General features: G+C 40.2%; 1 protein-coding gene across 1 annotated transcript in view; it reads right to left on the bottom strand.

Annotated features, from left to right (window-relative positions):
- Nucleotides 1-21167, bottom strand: part of MEI4 (meiotic double-stranded break formation protein 4) — a 132430-nt gene that overhangs the window by 92043 nt on the left and 19220 nt on the right. The window contains exon 3 of the mRNA XM_073336649.1: nucleotides 5071-5636. Within this exon, the coding sequence (XP_073192750.1) occupies nucleotides 5071-5636 (566 nt within the window). The remainder of the gene's footprint in view (nucleotides 1-5070; nucleotides 5637-21167) is intronic.

Here is a 21167-nt window from a genome sequence, read left to right as displayed (position 1 = left end):
ACTGATGTGACAGACTTGTGGCATGGGAGTGAGTTTCTCCCTTCAACAATAATTTGGAAACAGCAGGTTCCATTGTAAGCTAAATGACTGTTCAATTATTTTCATGGTTCAGAACTGTCAAAGGCAGAGTGGAGACATTTACAGCAAGTGGATTGTCGTCTATAATTGCACCCAATAGTTAAACAGTAAAATCCTCAGTTTATGTCTAGTGTATGCTCGAAAAAGGATTATTTTACTATGTTGGACTTTCGTTGTTGATTTTGAATGACATCTGCTATTTTCAATTCTAATTATGAGGAGACATAAAAGGAAAGTAGATCAGGGCCCTTTTTGTAATTATGTACAATTCTATAATTGACTACTACCAAAGCATAGTAGATGATGTAACTAAAAAAAACCTTTGCCGCCCACTGACTTCTCTGAGATGGACCTGACTATATATACTATTTTATGTCAGTGAAATGCTGCTAACCTACCGTACTTGAGTAGGCTGAAATTGCCACCAAAAATTGCTTTCTAGTTATCAAATTTTTGAAAATAAATACTGTAAGATAGTTCCACTGTGAAGTAGTTCTCTATCCCCAAAGAAATACATCATTTAAATGTAAGTTTATACAGACAGACAATTTGATATTTTTAACTATAGTTTCACTGAATCTTAACTTTAAGCATATTCCAACTTCATAAACACTTAAAAATTAAAAAACAGTTACTGTATGTAACATGCAATTACATTGTGACCTAGTTTAAAAAAAAAAAAAAAAGTCCTTCGGGATAGGTTTTGGCAACAGCCAGATAAGAGGCACAGCAAAAAAAGCTCCGCTACAGAACTATTGTATATAATCCTGAAAATGAATTGCATGGAACAGAATTATTCAGTTTTGAAAGCGTCCTAGAGTTTTGTGGGATACTGTCCCTTATCTTAAAATGGAAGAAATAAAAACACCACCAACAAAAAAATGAAACAAACAACACAACTGCCTTCAAACAAGAAGGCCAGCAAAGCCCTTGAAGTACAACTCACTGTAGACTGTAATCACTGAGAACGTCAGGGAGGACACAAAGACTTAAGAAGTTTACCTAGAGAAGACTAATGCCAATCCAAACAGATTTTAAGGAATTTGTAAATACCTTAGGTGGAAGAAGACAAAGTAACCCTGCAGATTACCAACTTTATGGTTACATAGATACTCTGGAATTGATCTATAGGATACCTTCAAAAAAACCTGTGCATCTCTCTGAAAATTATGCACTTATGAACTATCTGCCGAAGAAAAAGGAAATGACAGTAGCTACTGTATTTTGAAGTTTTACAAGACAAAGGGGTTTTTATATTTTAAAATTAGAAGTATTTCCCTTAATTCTAACTACCTCATACTGAAGAGCAAGCAATTTTTTCTTTAAAGAAAATTAAATGTGAATTTAGAATTTCAGACCAAAATTTTTTAATTGAAGTGCCTAACCCTAGGGTCCCAAATTCAAAATTAGGAACCTTGAATAAGTGGTCTTATTGGTTCCTATACTATATTTTCTGGTGCTTTGTCCAACCTAGTGATGAATAACTCAAGTAATAGGATTTTTGTAAGTTACATCAAATGTCTCCGCCTCATTTTTTTCTCTCTATCTATACTATGGGGATATTTCTTCCCCACCTTTCAGCAATTTTTTAAAGTATTTAAGTCACTATTTGTAAACTGCTGAGATCCTTTGGTGCTCTAAGCAGTTACAATTAATATAATCCACAGCAAGATGGACCAAATTTCTGAAGCAGGTCTTTGGATTCTGTGGCACTCTGGGCGCATGGAGTGCATTCATACCCACAGTGGATTACACATGGGGACCAGCACTTGAAGAAGAATGGCTGGATACTTCTACTAACATGATCATCAGTGAAATAGCTAAGTGTTACTCTAAATTGCCACCACTCATCACTAGGTTTCAGTTATTCTCTGTTGAAACTAATGGAAAGTTCACACCTTTTACAACTATCATTTCAGGCTGTCTGCAACATCAAAGAGAGAATGCTGCACTGGTTTGTACTGGGTTCACATTTTCAAAGTCATCCTCACAAACATTAGAAACTTTTTTTTAATGTCTAATCCTACTTTATTCTGAAGGTGTTCACGTGATCTGAATTTTCAACAGCTGCCTGTTTTCCCCCCACTCACCCACCTACACAGCTGACAGCACTGTAATTACTAGATATCTTGTTTTAAATCAATATCCTCCATATTTCAATCACTGTTTGGGTAAATAGCAATAATTAAAAAACTAAGCAAAAATGTCCCTGGGTGATATTAGATAAAAGGCATATTAGTCATACAACTTCTATTAAAAATTCTACACTCCATTATACTTAATTTTTTTTCCAAAGCTGAGGCTGAAACTGAAACTAAGTAGAAAAAAAACTAAACAGTTTATTTTTAAAGTATCACTAAAAACATCATTACGGATATTAACTATATCAATTGAAATAGTTTTTCAGAAACTTAGCAATTACTACAGCATGGTTAATTAATATATGTTTAAACAGATGTTCACTCAAACTATTTGAATGCAGTAATGAGTTCTCTTAATACACTGTAGAGCTTATATCATTGCAATTTGGCAAAAAGTTGTCTATTTCAACATAGTTAAATAATAGAGATGAAGTTGTCTTGCAACTCATGAGGCTTCTTTCTGGGTTTCTCCAACGGGAAACACTGCTTCCAATCCCACCCCCAGCTTCCTTCCTATGTAAAATATGCTAACCCCACCTCCCAGCCGAGCCATGGGTCCTTCTCTCTTCTTCCTCCCCATCCCACCAACAATGAATCCCTCTTCCTGGATTCCCTCCCACGTCCTCCTGATTCTATTCATAAATGCCACCTAGTTTCCACAGATTGTTTTTGTTTCTTTGGTGTTCTGTTGTGATGTGTCATTTTTTCAGGTTTTTTTTCCCCCCTGTAAAAGTCCACTTATTCTCCTCATCCACCAACATCCAAATAGGGAAATTCTGGATGCAAATTGATCCTCAAGAAGCCCTTGAAAATCACTCAATATCTGCTCTTCTGCCATCTCTAAACTACCCTCATTATTTTTGCTGTTGGCTCCTCTGCTCGGAGGTACAGCGTTCTGATACTTTGCTCTGCACCAAGAGCCGAGAGTGGAGTGACCAGCAGCAGAGAAAAGAGGAGTCAGCTGCTTTAAGAAAGCCCCAGTGTAGTCAGGCTTATGCTGCTCTATTCCTTATGTCACAAGTATAGAGTAGTTGAAATTCTCAAGCCCTTCCAAACTACTGGCCAGCATCCCATGTATTTACTAGCTAAATAGAACACAACAAAGAAATCCAATTATGAGAACGTCTTGAAATTAGACATTTAAGGCTCTGATCATGGAAAGATTTCTGCACATGAATAATCCCACTAACTCTTTTCCCCTCAGTAAAACATACCTGTACAATAATTAGGCCCTTCCCCTTTCATTTATATTCATGTGGGGTTTTGTATGTACTTAAAATACTTAATAAAATCTACATATTGTGTTCAGTTTTCATTACTCAAAAGAACAGAGCAGAAATGGAAAGTTCAAGGGCAGGCATTGGAAAAAACTTCCACCTGGAGAAAGACTGGGACTATTTAATTTGGAAGAGATTGTTACCATTTTTTTTTTTAAAGAATTTAAAGCAGTGGTAATTTAATTGAGGTTTTTTAGGGAATGTTAGGAATAAATTAATAAGGAGCGTAGCTTATTTGTTTGACATGTGATACTGTACAAGCAAGTGTGCTTTTATTTAAAGTTATTATTTATTAGATTTTAAGCATTATACACACACACAGAGGCATGCAATAGGTTTAGGATATTTTAGATATAGTTATTTATAGTTTGAGATAGTTTTGAGTGATTATTAGCCAGGCTTTTAATAGCTGGGTTTTTTTTTTAGTTTAGCTGATGGGGAATTTACATGTTAGCTTTTTGCTTTTAGAAATGCTTTTTGGACTGTTTTAAAGCAAATTTAATTTTTTATAGTTATTTTTAACAAAAAATATATAATTTCGAGTGATTTTAGTATAGTAATTTTTATTGGGTTATATTTAATAAATTTATTATTTAAAAATGTTTTAGTATTTTAGTTATAATAATAAATAATAATATGTTAAGAGTATTTAAAATTAAGGTTATTTATTTTTTAAGCAAAAAATAAAACAAAATTTACAAAAAATATTTTCATTAGCAAACAAAGTATGCAGTTGTTTGACCTTGCCTTACAAAGGCCTAAGATTATTTTTCGCTATGTGATATTTGTTTTTTAGCTGGCAGTGGTTGAACATACAAAATGGCTGACAACAATACTGTTAAGTTCTGGGGTACATGCAAGAATGTCAAATTCTGAGGTAACAGAGACAACTAATCAGAAATAGCATGATAGAGAAATATAAAATGTATGGTATACAAAAGGCAAAGTTTGCACTCCTCTTTACTCTCATAATAGTGGGCATTCAATTCCTATGTTCCTTTCTTAATTCCTGTGTTTTATTTTTAAATATTATTTTCAAGCTTTAGGAGACTGGATCCTCAGATAATGTGAGTCAGTATAATTCCACAGACTTCAATGCAAGTATGCTGATTTACACCGGCTGAAGATCTGACCCCACATCTTTAATGCAGGCAAATGAAAAAAAAATATTGGACACATTTAGTAGCCTGTGTCAACCTACACAATCGCCTCACACAGCAAAGCAAAAAACAGTATTTATTCTGGTCTCCACAAATTTGTTTTCATCTGCATATAATCGGCTAGTTGGGAGGATAATCTCTAAATTTGGGGGTGGAGTAGGAGAACTTTGCATACATTCAAATAAAATTTTATTCAAATGCTGATACTCATTGAAATCCTATTCTTAGCCAACACAACAAGACATGTGTGCTACAACATGCCCACTCTTTTACATATTTACTTTTTCATAGTCTCTGTTGAAAGTTCCATGGAGGCAAAATATTTTATTTCTAACTAACAATGCTCTTATCGTAAACTGTATATTTCGATTTCATGCTAATATAGATAATGAGGTTGGAAGTCATTTCACTTACCCTATTGATATTGCTGTTGCTTAAAATAATCTGAACTAGGTTTTTCTTAAATTCTTCTAGCTTCTCAAAACACTTTTTCAGAACATGATTAGATAAATTAGCATCAGTTATTAAATTGATCAAAACAGAAACTGCTTCTGTCAGAAAATTTGAGACAGGAAATTTAGGATTCTTGTAAAAAGTAAGCAGGCCATCAAGCAATCGAGAGACAGAATCTGATATTGTGGAGCAGTCGCTTTCAAGCTTTGTGAAGACTGTTTTCAGACCTCCTGCTTCTGTCAGTTTTCTTAGTTCAAGGAGATGTTGCAAGAACTGCATGTGAGCAGCCAGAGTATTTTCCTTGCTAGTACAATGGGTATTCAATATGGGAAGTATTTCAGAATTAAATGTACAAGATGAAGTGTTACAACTATGCTTGGAGTGCCCAAAGTTGTGCGATGTGTCTACAGTATCAAATACACAGTCACTAGATACATCACACCCAGAATCTTCTAGCTGACTTGAGCAATTTATAGGGTTTATTTGTTCCTGATCCAGCAGAATTTCAGTAAAGGCATCTGGGTTTCCTGAAATACAAACATGAAAGTTATATTTATATTTCTGAGACACTTTCACAAAGAATGTACCATATCTAATCCAATGTTTTTTACATAAATCTTAAGTGCAAAAAATGAATAATACAGTATAGGTTGTTTTCCAGTCATCAATTTTAATACTAATGGAATTTAAAACACATTTTAATAAAGTTAGAAATCTCTGAAAACAATGCTTATTGAGATTCTGCCTTAAATAGGTAGCCCAACCTGTATCTCTGATTAAATCCTTTGAGCACTTTAGGAGTAGCAGTTTTAATCTGATTTTAAATATTTTGATGGTTCAAAGACTTCATATAGTAAAATAAATTGGTTGTACAATAAGACTTGAACTCCTATCAGTTCCAAAGCAAAGAACTGTATGCCATTCCCCATCTCCCACTGCCTTTTTCACTACTCTTTTTCCGCTTAAAGAATAGTATTTTTCTAAATTTTAAAGTTAATTAACAATTGTATCTACTAAGTCATTTCTTTCCAATTTTTTCTTTGTCAGATCTCCCTGAAAGTGACCTCTTTACTTTGTCATTCAAGCAAATCAAATTATGCTCTGCATGGGAAAACACATGCGTATTCCTCCACTCTCTTCCGCACTATGCAGTGGAGGACAGCTCATGAGTATGAGTCTATGCAGATATCACATTATGGGTGCTGTTAGAAAAAAAAAATCTTGGGTTTTGTCTATGCCTGGAAAAATGCTTTTTATTTGTATTACCGTACCATTCTAGAATGTGTTAACATGCTTTAAATAATAGGTTCTTAAACAATTTAGAAGCTAATCTAGATTCAACTGGTTAAAAATGTGTTACTTGATCACAATTAACCCTTAAAGAGAAACATTCAATTTGGAAAAAAAAGTCAAAGAATATTTTTGGATTGCAATGTGTTATCTACAGTTATAAGTAACACCTAAATACGAGAACTGAGGGGGGGGGAATGGTTAGAGAAGAACGTTTCTCAGGGTTTTTTTCCCCCCCACTTTACTTTGTGCATTTAAAAAACACTCTACAGTACTAGTCTCTGATGCCATGTACTTCCTATCTCATGTACTAGCACAAGAGTCAGGAACAATTGGTGCTACTCCTCCTGACTGGGGGTATGTCTATACTACAGAGACTATACCAGCATAGCTAAATCTCCATAGCCATGCTGTCATAATCCCATAAAGTAAACGCAGCCCACGCTGACATAATGGTTTTTCCCACTGGGATAGGAACACCACCTTTTTGAGCAACCCTAGCTATGCTGAAGGAACCATTCTTTCATCAACATTGCTGACCGAACCCCCAGTATATATGCAGCTAAGCTACATCAGTCAGTGGTATGGATTTTTCATACTGCTGACCAAAAAAGCTATGTCTACCTAATTTTTAAGTGTAGACCAGGCCTCAAATAGCCATCAACCTCATCCAGAGAAGGAATTTTCCTTTCCTCCTTCAAAAACACATAATACGCTAACCAACACTGAAGAAACCTGCCCTGCGTACATCAGTCCTATCCAACTACTGCCCAATGTCAAACCTCCCGTTCCTGAGCAAGATTGTATAGAAGCTAGCAAATGGCCACATCAAGCTCTTCTAACTGAAGTGAACATTCTAGACCCATCTTAATCTGTTTTCAGGCCAGGACACAGAACCGAAACCACCTTAGTGGCACTGATGCATGATCTCCTCCTGTCAATGGACAGAAGACAGACATCCATCCTCATCCTCCTGGACCCCTCTGCAACACTGGACGTGTTGACCATGATATTATACTGTCTCAAGAACATAAGAATGGCCATACTGGGTCAGACCAAAGTATCCTGTCTTCTGACAGTGGCCAATGCCAGGTGCCTCGGAGGGAATGAAGAGGTAATTATCAAGCGATCCATCCCCTGTCGCCCATTCCCAGCTTCTGGCAAACAGAAGCTAAGGACACCATCACTACCCATCCTGGCTAATGGACACTGATGGACCTATCATCCATGATGTGTCTCACATGAGAGAGGCAGGCATCCAGGATAATGTGCTAAAATGGGTTGAGTCCTTTCTGGAGGGATGCACATAATAAGTAGTGATGGGAAACTGCACCTCCACCACTAGGCCTCTCACTTGTGGAGTTTCACAAAGATCAGTTCTCTTTCCAGTCCTTTTCAACATCTAGATGGAACCACTGGGTGAACTTGTCCATTCCCTGACCAATGTCATCTGACCTTTCCCAGGAACTAAGGATCATCATAAATCTCACTATTGTCTGCAGCAGGTGCAAGGTATGTTTTTTTATGTTACTTTCTCGAATGTAAACACATAGCAACAGCAACAGGTATATTTCTTTTTTAATAAAACCCACACACATACACTACCCAAACAAGACATAAGACATTCCACTGCACACACTGTTCCCTCTGGGGAGAGGATGAGAGAAAAAACAATATGAGACAGATGTGTAGTCACGTTGCTTAATGCTCTACTGCAAGTCACTCTGATATTACAGTGATGATCGCAGTATATAAACCTATATAGAACAGAAAATGAGGACAATACTCAAGGCCCTGCCCTGTACAGAGCTTATTCACTCACACTGCCCAAAACCATTCAAATGCAAATCTAACTGTAGCAAAGCTAAAACTGATTTGAAGTTGCAAAAGCCTACATTATTTCAACACGAAGAACTAGATTACTGTACTAGTTAAAACAACTGTTTTAGGAAGCCTCTGTCATTTTTTGAGACAATGTATCCTATTAAAATAATTTTACAAATTATTACATCATTTGCAAGATTCCCAAGACTTAGATAAAAATCTAATCAAAACATTGTACTTTTAAAGAATCACCAAAGATCAATTATTAAGAACTCTCTATATAAAATTATATTCAATATGTACAAAACAATATTTTATCCTTACAGAGACAAGCAACATTTTCTGAAAAGGAGAATAATGGAGCTCATTTGTGGGAAATAACCCTGCTCCTGTCTCAATAGCAGGGGCATTTTGTTAGACTGCAGGTGAAATGTACTGTCCCTGGAAGTGGGGATAGGGAGGAGACTGCCCAGAAAAAGCCTTCCCACTTCCTCATGGGGTCTGGAAAATGTTGTTGGTTCGTTTGGCAAAGGAAAGAGATGCACTGCTCCAAGGAGAAAGGGGGAATGAGAAGGATTCATATCATAGCTGCCTCTCCACAGGTTTGCTGCATCCCATTGGTCAATCAGAGGAGGAGAGTGGTAGTTATCTGACTCTCATGAACACTGCCACCAAACCAATTTAAATCTTTCCCTGCACTGCTCAAGCCTCTGGCCTTTTCAGCATAACATTAGCTTGGTCAGAAATACTAACAAGACAAGTGTGGCAGGGAGTCATTGAGCCAGTCTGCATGGACAGGGCCTGGAAGAATGTGACCCGAGGTGTCGCCAGAGTCTTTTCAGATGCAGACGCTTAATGTTCGCACATAGGGACATCCAGTGCACAAGGAGCTTTCTAGGGACAATGGAAAGCATTTAAATGACATGGACACTGCCATTTGGCTGGGACATTAAGGATTAGATGGGCAAGAAAGAGATTACTGGCACTGTGGGTAAGGCATGCAACCAAATACATCGTGGTTGCCCTCCATGGCTGATGTCTAGTGCAGCTAAAATCTGAAAGCTAAAATCTGCTTTCTGAATATTTACTGGGAGGACCTCCTAAGCACACAACTTCTCATGCTATTACTTCCATACAGTCCACAATTTGTGTTCCTGCTCAAATCCTTGTATATAAGTTTTTGTCACTGTTTGAGGAAAATAAGTCTTCTCTAATCCCAGAAGAATAACTGAAAAACTATTTTGTTCAGTTCTCACTTTCATGGGACAAAAATCTAAGGTCAACTCAGGAGAGGAGGAAAAGGAGGCAGTTACTCCCATAGCCAGAGGAGGGATGAGCATTGGGTCCAGATGCACAGATGCATTTGCCTAGTCATAAAATCATAGAAGATTAGGGTTGGCAGAGACCTCAGGAGGTCATCTAGTCCAACCCCCAGCTCAAAGCAGGACCGACCTCAACTAAATCATCCCAGCCAGGGCTTCGTCAAGTTTCCATCCTTAGAGATTTTTAAGGCCAGAGTCCACCACCTCCCTAGGTAACCCATTGCAGTGCTTCACCACACTCCTAGTGAAATAGTTTTTTTCCTAATATCCAACCTAGACCTCCCCCACTACAACTTGAGACCATTGTGCCTTGTTCTGTCATCTGCCACCACTGATAACAGTCTAGCTCCATCCTCTTTGGAACCCCCCTTCAGGTAACTGAAGGCTGCTATCAAATCCCCCCTCATTCTTCTCTTCCGCATACTAAATAAGCCCAGTTCCCTCAGCCTCTCCTCATAAGTCATGTGCCCCAGCCCCCTAATAATTTTTATTGCCCTCTGCTGAACTGTCTCCAATTTGTCCACATCCTTTCTGTAGTGGGGGCCCCCTAAAACTGGACACAATACTCCAGATGTGGCCTCAACAGTGCTGAATAGAGGGGAATAATCACTTCCCTCGATCTTCTGGCAATGCTCCGACTAATGCAGCCCAATATGCCATTAGCTTTCTTGGCAACAAGGGCACGCTGTTCACTCATATCCAGCTTCTCATCCACTATAATCCCCAGGACCTTTTCTGCAGAACTGCCACTTAGCTAGTCAGTCCCCAGCCTGTAGCAGTGCATGGGATTCTTCCATCCTAAGTGCAGGACTCTGCATTTGTCCTTGATGAACCTCATTAGATTTCTTTTAGCCCAATCCTCCAATTTCTCTAGGTCACTCTGGACCCTATCCCTATCTTCCAGCATATCTACCTTTCCCCCCAGCTTAGTGTCATCAACAAACTTGTTGAGGACACAATCTATCCCATTATTATCTATCCCAGATCATTAATGAAGATATTGAACAAAACCAGCCTCAGGACAGATCCCTGGGGCACTCTGCTTGATATTGGCTGCCAAGTAGACATTGAGCCGTTGATCACTACCCATTGAGCCAGACGATCTAGCTAGCTTTCTATCCACCTTATAGTCCATTCAACTAACCCATACTTTAGCTAGCTAGCAAGAATACTGTGGGAGACCATATCAAAAGCTTTGCTAAAGTCAAGATATATCATGTCCACCGCATTCCCCATATCCACAGAGCCAGTTATCTCATCATAGAAGGCAATCAGGTTGGTCAGGCATGACTTGTCCTTGGTGAATCCATGTTGACTGTTCCTGATCACCTTCGTCTCCTTCAAGTGCTTCAAAATGGATTCCTTGCGGACCTGCTCCATGATTTTTCCAGGGACTGAGGTGAAGCTGACCGATCTGTAGTTCCCCAGATTCTCCTTCTTCCCTTTTTTAAAGATGGGCACTATGTTTGCCTTTTTCCAGTCATCCGGGAACTCCCCGGATTGCCATGAGTTTTCAAAGATAATGGCCAATGGCTCTGCAATCACATCAACCAACTTCCTCAGCACCTTCAGATGCATTGCATCTGGCCCCATGGACATGTGCATGTCCAGCTTTTCTAAATAGTCCTTAACCTGTTCTTTCACCACTGAGGACTGCTTACCTCCTCTCCACACTGTGCTACCCAGTGCAGCAGTGTGGTAACTGACCTTGTCTATGAAGACCAAGGCAAAATAAGTCCCCTGCTGAGGTCAGCAGAGTGGTGAAGGGAAAAAAAGGGGGGTGGGGGGGTGAGGAACAGAAGAGATACCGAAGGAAGGAGACGAGATATGGAATGGTCTGCTAGAGCCAAGTTTGAGGCCATCCCCCTTCTCACTCCAAACAAACAGGCAGAGCATGTACAGTGAGCTGCTCTTATCACTGAGAGACAGTACTGGGCACATGACTCAGTTCCTGATCATTTGCGCACCAACACTTCTATCCCATGATGACGAGTCTCCATAAATGCTTACAGATGTGCTGCTGTGGAGTATCCACATTTCAAGACTGATGCACACTGTGAATATAAAAACACCCACAGTCACATTTTTCCCCCCTTGGTAATTAAAGAAAAGTGTGCAAACTTTAGCTCTGCCCCAAAATAAATACTATTCTTTCATCAGCAATCTCTTAAAATATAGTATATATTTATCTATTGACATTTGTCGCTAAACAATATCCTTTGAAAATATTTTGATACCAAAATCAAGATAACAAAAAATATATTTTTTAAAAAAATACAGGGGTCAGAGTTAAGATTGCTGGGCTGGGCTGAAATGTCCATTCTTTTTAACTTGATAAAAATGTGTTTATATTTATTATGTGGCAATTTGTTTATGCTAAAATTGTCAAAAGCACCTTAATCAAGAATGAGCCTAAATCCCATTGACCTTCAATGACCATTATGACGCTAAGTGCCTTAGTTGATAAAAAGAAATTTAGGTGGTTTTGATAATTTTATATCTATGTATTTAGATACATATCCATACTTGTAAATGCTTGTATTTTGTAAAAGGTATGATAGGTAAATACAATGTTGTCAGTTAGGAACATTAAATAATTTTTTTAAATAAAGTTGGGTTTTGTTTGTTTGTTACAATAAATTAAGCTTTACAACATCACTTACAAGTTACTTCTTTTTAAAAGCTGGGATGAGGTGGAACTCTGTTGTAAGCAGTAAAAGGCTTTAGTTCTGTAAATATCATAGCTGATCAGAGAAGGGTCCTGGATCATAAGATACTTGAATTTCAATGTTTGGCATGTCATCCCTGTGGCAATTACAACAGTTGCTTAGCTGTTAGGAATGTATTTTTGGTCTATAATGCTGGAAAGGAGGAGGAAGAAGATCCAGCACCATGTGATAGCTAGCACTGTTACCACCATCTTGGGCTCTATGAACCGCAGTTTGGGAGCCTCTAAGTTAGCTCAACTTCTCCTGATAATCAAATGGTTGCGAGCAAGGATCAGATCTAATAAAGCTAATAATAAAAAACACTTAGGAACAAAAACAGATCCAAATTGTCAATACTGACTTGGTGAATCAAACATAAAATCACGAGTCAATACATTCAGAGAAGGGAGGGGAACCGCATAAAAGAACATTCTGGTTTGGGGTATTTGTTTTTATTGCTGTCTCTTTTCACATCGATGCATCCTTGTTACCCTTCATTAAGTCTTCAGCGACTGAAATATTGCTAAGTAGACTTTCATGAACGATGAATCAGGTTTATTCACTTCATTTTTCCACCCTTTCAACTATTTATTTTTGTGGCTTTTTTTTTTTAACTGGCTTATTATGTAAGCCTCTCTCTACCACATTACTTTTTTGTAACGATTGCACTCATTAAAAGCTAAGCTGCTGGGTTTGCAGAAAAACCTCCTTCACAACTTCAAGAAGTTTAACACACTAATATGATTATGGCAGTTATGGTCCCTTGGAAACAAGGTCTGCTTTTGACCTTATTTCTTTGAGTCAATAAAATGAATTCTGCCCAGGACCTATTTACATCCTCTATGTATTATTTCAGAATAGTTCTGCAGATGGTAAATGCTTACAAGATTCTCTATATTGAGCAAGCAACACATTCTTTTTCGAGAGATTTTTACACCAATTACTCTAGGGTTTGCTTATATACTTCAGCAGACCTTTACAAAAATTAAAGGAAGAATGGTCTTTTCTGATTAAAAAACACAGGACTGCAATTCAAGAAAACTGATTATACTACAGATTTCCCGTTTAAGAATAGACTCTGAGAAATGAGCATGAATCAAGCATTCAGAACTCCCAAATTCTAATTCTGATTCTGCACACACTCACTGTTTGGTATTTGCCCAAGTCTCAAAGTCAGAATAATTCAAATTCACTTTCCTAAAATGACAGATTCTGATAAATATACTTTGAGGAAAGAACACAATAATTTCTCCTACAGCAGAGCATGGTAAATTCCACTTAATGCACAACCCAAATCTTTGGATGTCAATTTCTATCTCTATTCTGGATGATCCACATATTTGCAGGGTGAGCTAGGTCTTATCTAAAAATTCCTTTTTCAAGTAATAAGAACAGGTAAGTTTTCTTATTCTTCTTTATGCTAAGCCCCACACATCTGCTATAGTGGGATTTTCATAGCAGTTTACCTTCAGTGTGAGAAGTAGGATCACCTTTTACAGAACATCTGAAACGAGGCAGATATACCTTTAAACCTAGGCATTAAGATATGAAGAAGAGTTCTACCAAAAGAAAGGAAATGGCATTGTGTAGGCAAAAAGCCTAATGGGGAGAAGTTATTGAGTAAATTGTACTCCATTTTGCTTATTTTGTTAGCTTTGAATTACTAAGAAGAAATTGTTTTGGTTTTATTTTTTGCTTTACATGTTAATGATTGTTTTTAGAAGGACAGAAGTGTTATGACTGTAATTCATGCTTTTGAAATTATTTACTGTTTTGTGTGTGAATGAAGAATGTATGGCATGCTAACAGAGAAGAGACAGGAGGCGCCAGTACTGATGGGCTGGATGGTCGAGAGGAACTAACCTTATCATCAGAATCACCTGGATGACAGATTTACGACCCTAAAGCAAAGGCATACACCCCAAGGATAAGATAAAGAGGTGAGCCAGAGGGATGAGATAAGAAATTGCTGTGGATACTCCCAGTAATAACCCAAAATAATGCTGATTGGGAGCAACCTTGACTACCTCATGATTAACAGCTCCGATTTGACACAGCAAGGTCCATAGACTTTATGGGAACTTATAAAAGTAGGGTGTACTGCCATGGAACTTTGGATTCATTCTGCATCAACATTGGAGCTTCGGACGCAGCCAACAGAGAGCCAGCTTCAGTTCCTCCCCTCCCTTGTGTGCAGTTTCAGCTGGCCACTGAAACTGACCAAACCACACTAAGGATTGGTAACTATAAGATCGAGCGGCAGAAATTTTTTTGGGGGGGTGGGGGAGTACACGCATGTGAGAAAGAGAATGGAAGCATATGCTGATTTTAATGCTTAAACTGTACCCTCAATAAAAGCGGCGTATTGCCTTATACCCTTGAAAAAGATTCCGTGTGTTTTTTATAAGCATAACAATTGGGTAAGACTGGATAATCAATGTGCAGAATTTGGTGAATAATGGACAGCTAATGGATCTCAATCTATAAGGCATAACTACTGTGCCCTGAGACTGTCAGTGCTCCTGAGGACTGGAATTCGATGCTTAACTGGAGAAGCAATATTTGTTGAATTTAGTTACGAATGAATGCTATAATAACTGTCAGAGCTATCTGTCTGAATTTAAAGTACTATACAACATCTCATTAGAGAATGCTCCCAACTTTAAATGTAAAGCCTCAGCTGATTGGAGACAGTCATCAGGACAGGAAACGTACCAATGCTTCCTGAAGAGGTCCAATCTCGGTAGTGCAGAATGAGGTTCCAAGGCCATGCTCTTTCTCCTTGCAAAGTTAGAATAAGGTCAATGCCCTATTTAATGTTGGGATTTGTACAAAAAAATACATTTCTTAAACATGAAGAGAACATTATATGACAAAGATTCAATCTTTTTGCTTGGACACCCTTGAACAGACAAAAGCCTTCCGGGAGAAATTCAAGTTTATGTGTTACTGGTTTAACACAGTAATTAAATATTGACTTTGCATTAACCAGTAGCACATGCTCTATTTGTTGACTTCTCTTTTGGGGTCTAGGAAAACAATCACTTTAAAGTATTCATTTTAAACCTTTCTGGTCCCAGATGGAGGATTGGTCTTGCACTAGATGACCTCCTCTGTGAGACAGAGACATCCAAATATCCAACACTAGGTTAAATCAAGCCTGAGAGCTATAGCCTCTTCAGCCAGAAAGGCCTAAACAGTATTACTGCTGCGCTCTCATTCCTATCTCATATATCGTCCAGGGGACCAGTATGAAAGGTGTGAGGAAATATATACAACAGGGTCCTACCCAACTCTGGAGGATGTCACTCACCACCACACATCCCAGGTCCTGACACAGAGTCTGCAGGGCACTTTTTCTAATATTTCCAGATGCAAAGAGTTCAGTCATCAGCCCACCAAACTGGTACACGATGAGCGAGATACTTCTGAGTGCAGCAGCCCCGTGGTTAATCTGACTTTGACAGACGAGCCATGGTGGACAGTGTGATGGTATAGGGTATTTATCTGTGTCCAGTTATGAATTCCATTTAGTTTTATGAATACTATTTGTAATTGTAACAGCCACGTAGTTCAGGTCACCCATTTTGTAGCAGAAACTTGACATTTAATGGGGAAGTTATATCTGGAAAGCCATAACAGAGCCATAATAGACCAGTACTATTCAATGGTTTTCCACTTGTGAAACAAGGGGGTTGCTACCAGTCGAGCCATTGACTGAGTAGACTCTCTATACAGAAGTTTGTTTGGGGAGAAGAGGGATGGAATCTCCCATTTGAGACATGTGGCTGAGAGCACTGCTTTTTTCCCCACTTGAGTACAGAGGGATAAAGTTAATTTTCAGAACAGTATGTGCTGTGACCAGAACTGGTCTGTTATCCATGGAAGGAGCTGTGCACTAAGAGTCTGAGACCTCAATGAATTACATTTCAGCTGGCAGATCCTATGCTGTCTCCTTCCCTGAACTAAATTAGGAAGATCTCTTCCAACCAAACAAACATCCATCTAATTCTCCACATTCAACAGTTGTGGAAAGGGAGAATATAAAATTGGAGCTAGATCTTTGCCAATGGAAGAGGTAGCGGATATTACTGGATAGGTACAATTAATGCCTGCAATTAATGGACAAACATATGCACTTTGGATTATTGAGCAATGGCTGAGTAGGAGATCAGAATTCCCAACAAGCTTTAATAAGAACTGGGTTTATATTTCTGTGACACCATTGTTTTCCACTATGGCCATCTTCATCTTCTGTTAAAGACCTTGTACTTGATAGTATTCACAGTATTTCCAACATCAAGAGATCAAAAGTCAGACCCCAAAAATCATGAAATTGGGTCCAAAAATCTTAGGTTTTTCTTTTTTTAAAAAAAAAAGAAACAGATTATATTGTGGCTTTTGCTCTGTCTTTTGATTTTTGAACTCCTCATGCCCATTCCCAGTGTGTGTGTGTGTGCACACAAGAGACAGTTAGTGTTGCCCACTCTCCCAGATTTATTGAATAAGGTGATTTTTGTCCCACCCCTCACCCCTGCACAGGACCTCTGACCCCCACATCTGCACACCTTTGCCCAGCAATTAATTCTGCCCCCAAATCCCACAAATCAATCCCGTCCTCCTACTTCCCACATCAATTCATAGAATCATAGAATATCAGGGTTGGAAGGGACCTCAGGAGGTCATCTAGTCCAACCTCCTGCTCAAAGCAGGACCAATCCCCAATTAAATCATCCCAGCCAGGGCTTTGTCAAGCCTGACCTTAAAAACTTCTAAGGAACGAGATTCTACCACCTCCCTAGGTAACACATTCCAGTGTTTCACCACCCTCCTAGTAAAAAAGTTTTTCCTAATATCCAACCTAAACCTCCCCCACTGCAACTTGAGACCATTACTCCTTGTCCTGTCCTCTTCTACCACTGAGAATAGTCTAGAACCATCCTCTCTGGAACCACCTCTCAGGTAGTTGAAAGCAGCTATCAAATCCCCTCTCATTCTTCTCTTCTGCAGACTAAACAATCCCAGTTCCCTCAGCCTCTCCTCATAAGTCATGTGTTCCAAACCCCTAATCATTTTTGTTGCCCTTCGCTGGACTCTCTCCAATTTATCCACATCCTTCATGTAGTGTGGGACCCAAAACTGGACACAGTACTCCAGATGAGGCCTCACCAATGTCGAATAGAGGGGGACGATCATGTCCCTCGATCTGCTCGCTATGCCCCTACTTATACATCCCAAAATGCCATTGGCCTTCTTGGCAACAAGGGCACACTGTTGACTCATATCCAGCTTCTTGTCCACTGTCACCCCTAGGTCCTTTTCCGCAGAGCTGCTGCCTAGCCATTCGGTCCCTAGTCTGTAGCTGTGCATTGAGTTCTTCCGTTCTAAGTGCAGGACCCTGCACTTATCCTTCTTGAACCTCATCAGATTTGTTTTGGCCCAATCCTCCAATTTGTCTACGTCCCTCTGTATCCTATCCCTCCCCTCCAGCGTATCTACCACTCCTCCCAGTTTAGTATCATCTGCAATTTTGCTGAGAGTGCAATCCACACCATCCTCCAGATCATTTATGAAGATATTGAACAAAACCGGCCCCAGGACCGACCCTTGGGGCACTCCACTTGATACCGGCTGCCAACTAGACATGGAGCCATTGATCACTACCCGTTGAGCCCGACAATCTAGCCAACTTTCTACCCACCTTATAGTGCATTCATCCAGCCCATACTTCTTTAACTTGCTGACAAGAATACTGTGGGAGACCGTGTCAAAAGCTTTGCTAAAGTCAAGAAACAATACATCCACTGCTTTCCCTTCATCCACAGAACCAGTAATCTCATCATAGAAGGCGATTAGATTAGTCAGGCATGACCTTCTCTTGGTGAATCCATGCTGACTGTTCCTGATCACTTTCCTCTCATGTTAGTGCTTCAGGATTGATTCTTTGAGGACCTGCTCCATGATTTTTCTGGGGACTGAGGTGAGGCTGACTGGCCTGTAGTTCCCAGGATCCTCCTTCTTCCCTTTTTTAAAGATTGGCACTACATTAGCCTTTTTCCAGTCATCCGGGACTTCCCCCGTTCGCCACAAGTTTTCAAAGATAATGGCCAATGGCTCTGCAATCACAGCCGCCAATTCCTTTAGCACTCTCGGATGCAACTCGTCCAGCCCCATGGACTTGTGCACGTCCAGCTTTTCTAAATAGTCCCTAACCACCTCTTTCTCCACAGAGGGCTGGCCATCTATTCCCCATGTTGTGATGCCCAGTGCAGCAGTCTGGGAGCTGACCTTGTTAGTGAAGATAGAGGGAAAAAAAGCATTGAGTACATTAGCTTTTTCCACATCCTCTGTCACTAGGTTGCCTCCCTCATTCAGTAAGGGGCCCACACTTTCCTTGGCTTTCTTCTTCTTGCCAACATACCTGAAGAAACCCTTCTTGTTACTCTTGACATCTCTCGCTAGCTGCAGCTCCAGGTGCGATTTGGCCCTCCTGATTTCATTCCTACATGCCCGAGCAATATTTTTATACTCTTCCCTTGTCATATGTCCAACCTTCCACTTCTTGTAAGCTTCTTTTTTATGTTTAAGATCCGTTTAAGATCTTCACCGTTAAGCCAAGCTGGTCGCCTGCCATATTTACTATTCTTTCGACACATCGGGATGGTTTGTCCCTGTAACCTCAACAGAGATTCCTTGAAATACAGCCAGCTCTCCTGGACTCCTTTCCCCTTCATGTTAGTCCTCCAGGGGATCCTACCCATCCGTTCCCTGAGGGAGTCGAAGTCTGCTTTCCTGAAGTCCAGGGTCCGTATCCTGCTGCTTACCTTTCTTCCCTGTGTCAGGATCCTAAACTCAACCAACTCATGGTCACTGCCTCCCAGATTCACATCCACTTTTGCTTCTCCCACTAATTCTTCCCGGTTTGTGAGCAGCAGGTCAAGAAAAGCTCCCCCCTTAGTTGGCTCCTCTAGCACTTGCACCAGGAAATTGTCCCCTACGCTTTCCAAAAACTTCCTGGATTGTCTATGCACCTCTGTATTGCTCTCCCAGAAGATATCAGGAAAATTAAAGTCACCCATGAGAACCAGGGCGTGCGATCTAGTAGCTTCTGCGAGCTGCCGGAAGAAAGCCTTACGCACCTCATCCCCCTGGTCCGGTGGTCTATAGCAGACTCCCACCACTACATCACTCTTGTTGCTCACACTTCTAAACTTAATCCAGAGACACTCAGGTTTTTCTGCAGTTTCGTACCGGAGCTCTGAGCAGTCATACTGCTCCCTTACATACAGTGCTACTCCCCCACCTTTTCTGCCCTGCCTGTTCCACCCCCACAATTGCCTGTCACAGCAACTGTCTGTCCTCCAGCCCTCACATCTGCCCACTACCCATACCAATGCCTCACCCAGCCTCCACATCTACCTCACCCCCAGACCCACATCTACCAGGCCTCCAACCACCCTCCCCCCAAACAGTTTTGCACCCCCCACCACTTACACTTCTTCTACAGCTTCTGGGATTCTTCATACCCACCACCGCTGCACCAGTCTGGGGGAGCTGCAATGGGGCTTGTCCCCATCCCTTCTTCACAAGGTGGGTGTTGCAGTGAGGGGAGAGGAGGTGCACAGGAATCATCCCGTTTGCCCACAGAAAGGAAGGAGGGGGAGGGAGAGCAGCACTGTGCTGTGCTGCTGAGCTCTCTGCTCTCTCCCCCCACTCTCACCTCCCGTGAGTGCTGCAAGTGAAGGGACAGACTCCTCCTGCAAGGCAGAACTTCAAGAGGGAGCAGAAGCTTCTCGCATCATCACAAGAAGAGTGCCTGTCCCCTCTTAAATCCCATCTCTCACCAAAAAAACAAAAACAAAAAACAAAAGACACCACACTAGGAGAGTCAGCAATAGCGTGTTCATCCTCAGCCCAGGCCTGTGATTGGCTTCCTTGGCATCATGTGTCTGGGTTTGTCCTAAATCCAAGATATTCCAGGAACCATCCGACTCTGTGCTTGCTTTTGCTCTCACTAACCAGAGCCCAAATCAAAAAGTTTGTCCAGGAAGAGATAAATGAATTTCCTTCTTCCCTAAAGACAGAACTATTGCTACCATGATTATGGAGAGAGCACACATCTAAAATTGTATGGTAAAGCTTAAAAGCAAAAAGCTCTCCATCTGACACGCTGTCCATCTGGCTTCACTCCCCTAATGGAAGTGGGAGAGCAGGGGCTGGTTGCCCTGAAGTCAGTTTTTTCCCTAATCCTACCTGGTTCCTTTCTCATTCTGCCCCCAAGCTATAAGCAGACTGGAGTACTCATGGATCTGTGGGCCTTAGCAGAAAGAACAAACCTGTTTTAGAGGTACAGAAAAATTCCTTTTAATACAGCAAGTGTGTCTAGTAATTCATATCAATTTACTCTGAATAGTAAGATGAACCAAATTAGAAAATGTAGATGGGAGAAATGTACCCCTTGACGACCTTTGCTAAGATACATGTTGGCTAACTGAATTACAGCCCTTCAAATACAACATCATCTGCCCTCTAATACTCCATTCACCGTATGCTGGAAGGATTGGAGCCAATCTGCAATTTTCTGTCCATTTCAAGATTAGCAATACCTTCCTGAGCTGGAATATCAGGTGTGAGCTTTTCAGAGGTCTGCTACAAGGACTGACTCACTTTCTTGCCAAGCAGCAATATGATCCTTGGATTTGATGAGCTCTTATTAATGATGGGTAAGGAAACCTGCCTCAGAGGATCGCTAAATGTAGCCACTTTGTCTTTTGTGCTTCTCCAAACCAAAGAGAGACCGTCAGCTGACCTGAATGTTTTGTGTCCTTTTCCCTGGAAAATTGCCAGAAATCCCATCTGTCATATTTCAGGTTTGAGCAGAAGAAAGGCGAAAAAACCTCTTGATTAATATGAA

This window comes from Lepidochelys kempii, chromosome 3, assembly GCF_965140265.1.
Source record: "Lepidochelys kempii isolate rLepKem1 chromosome 3, rLepKem1.hap2, whole genome shotgun sequence".
Classification (NCBI taxonomy): Eukaryota; Metazoa; Chordata; order Testudines; family Cheloniidae; genus Lepidochelys; species Lepidochelys kempii.
Note: the sequence above shows the minus strand (reverse complement) of the source record. Positions and strands in the feature narration are given on the sequence as shown.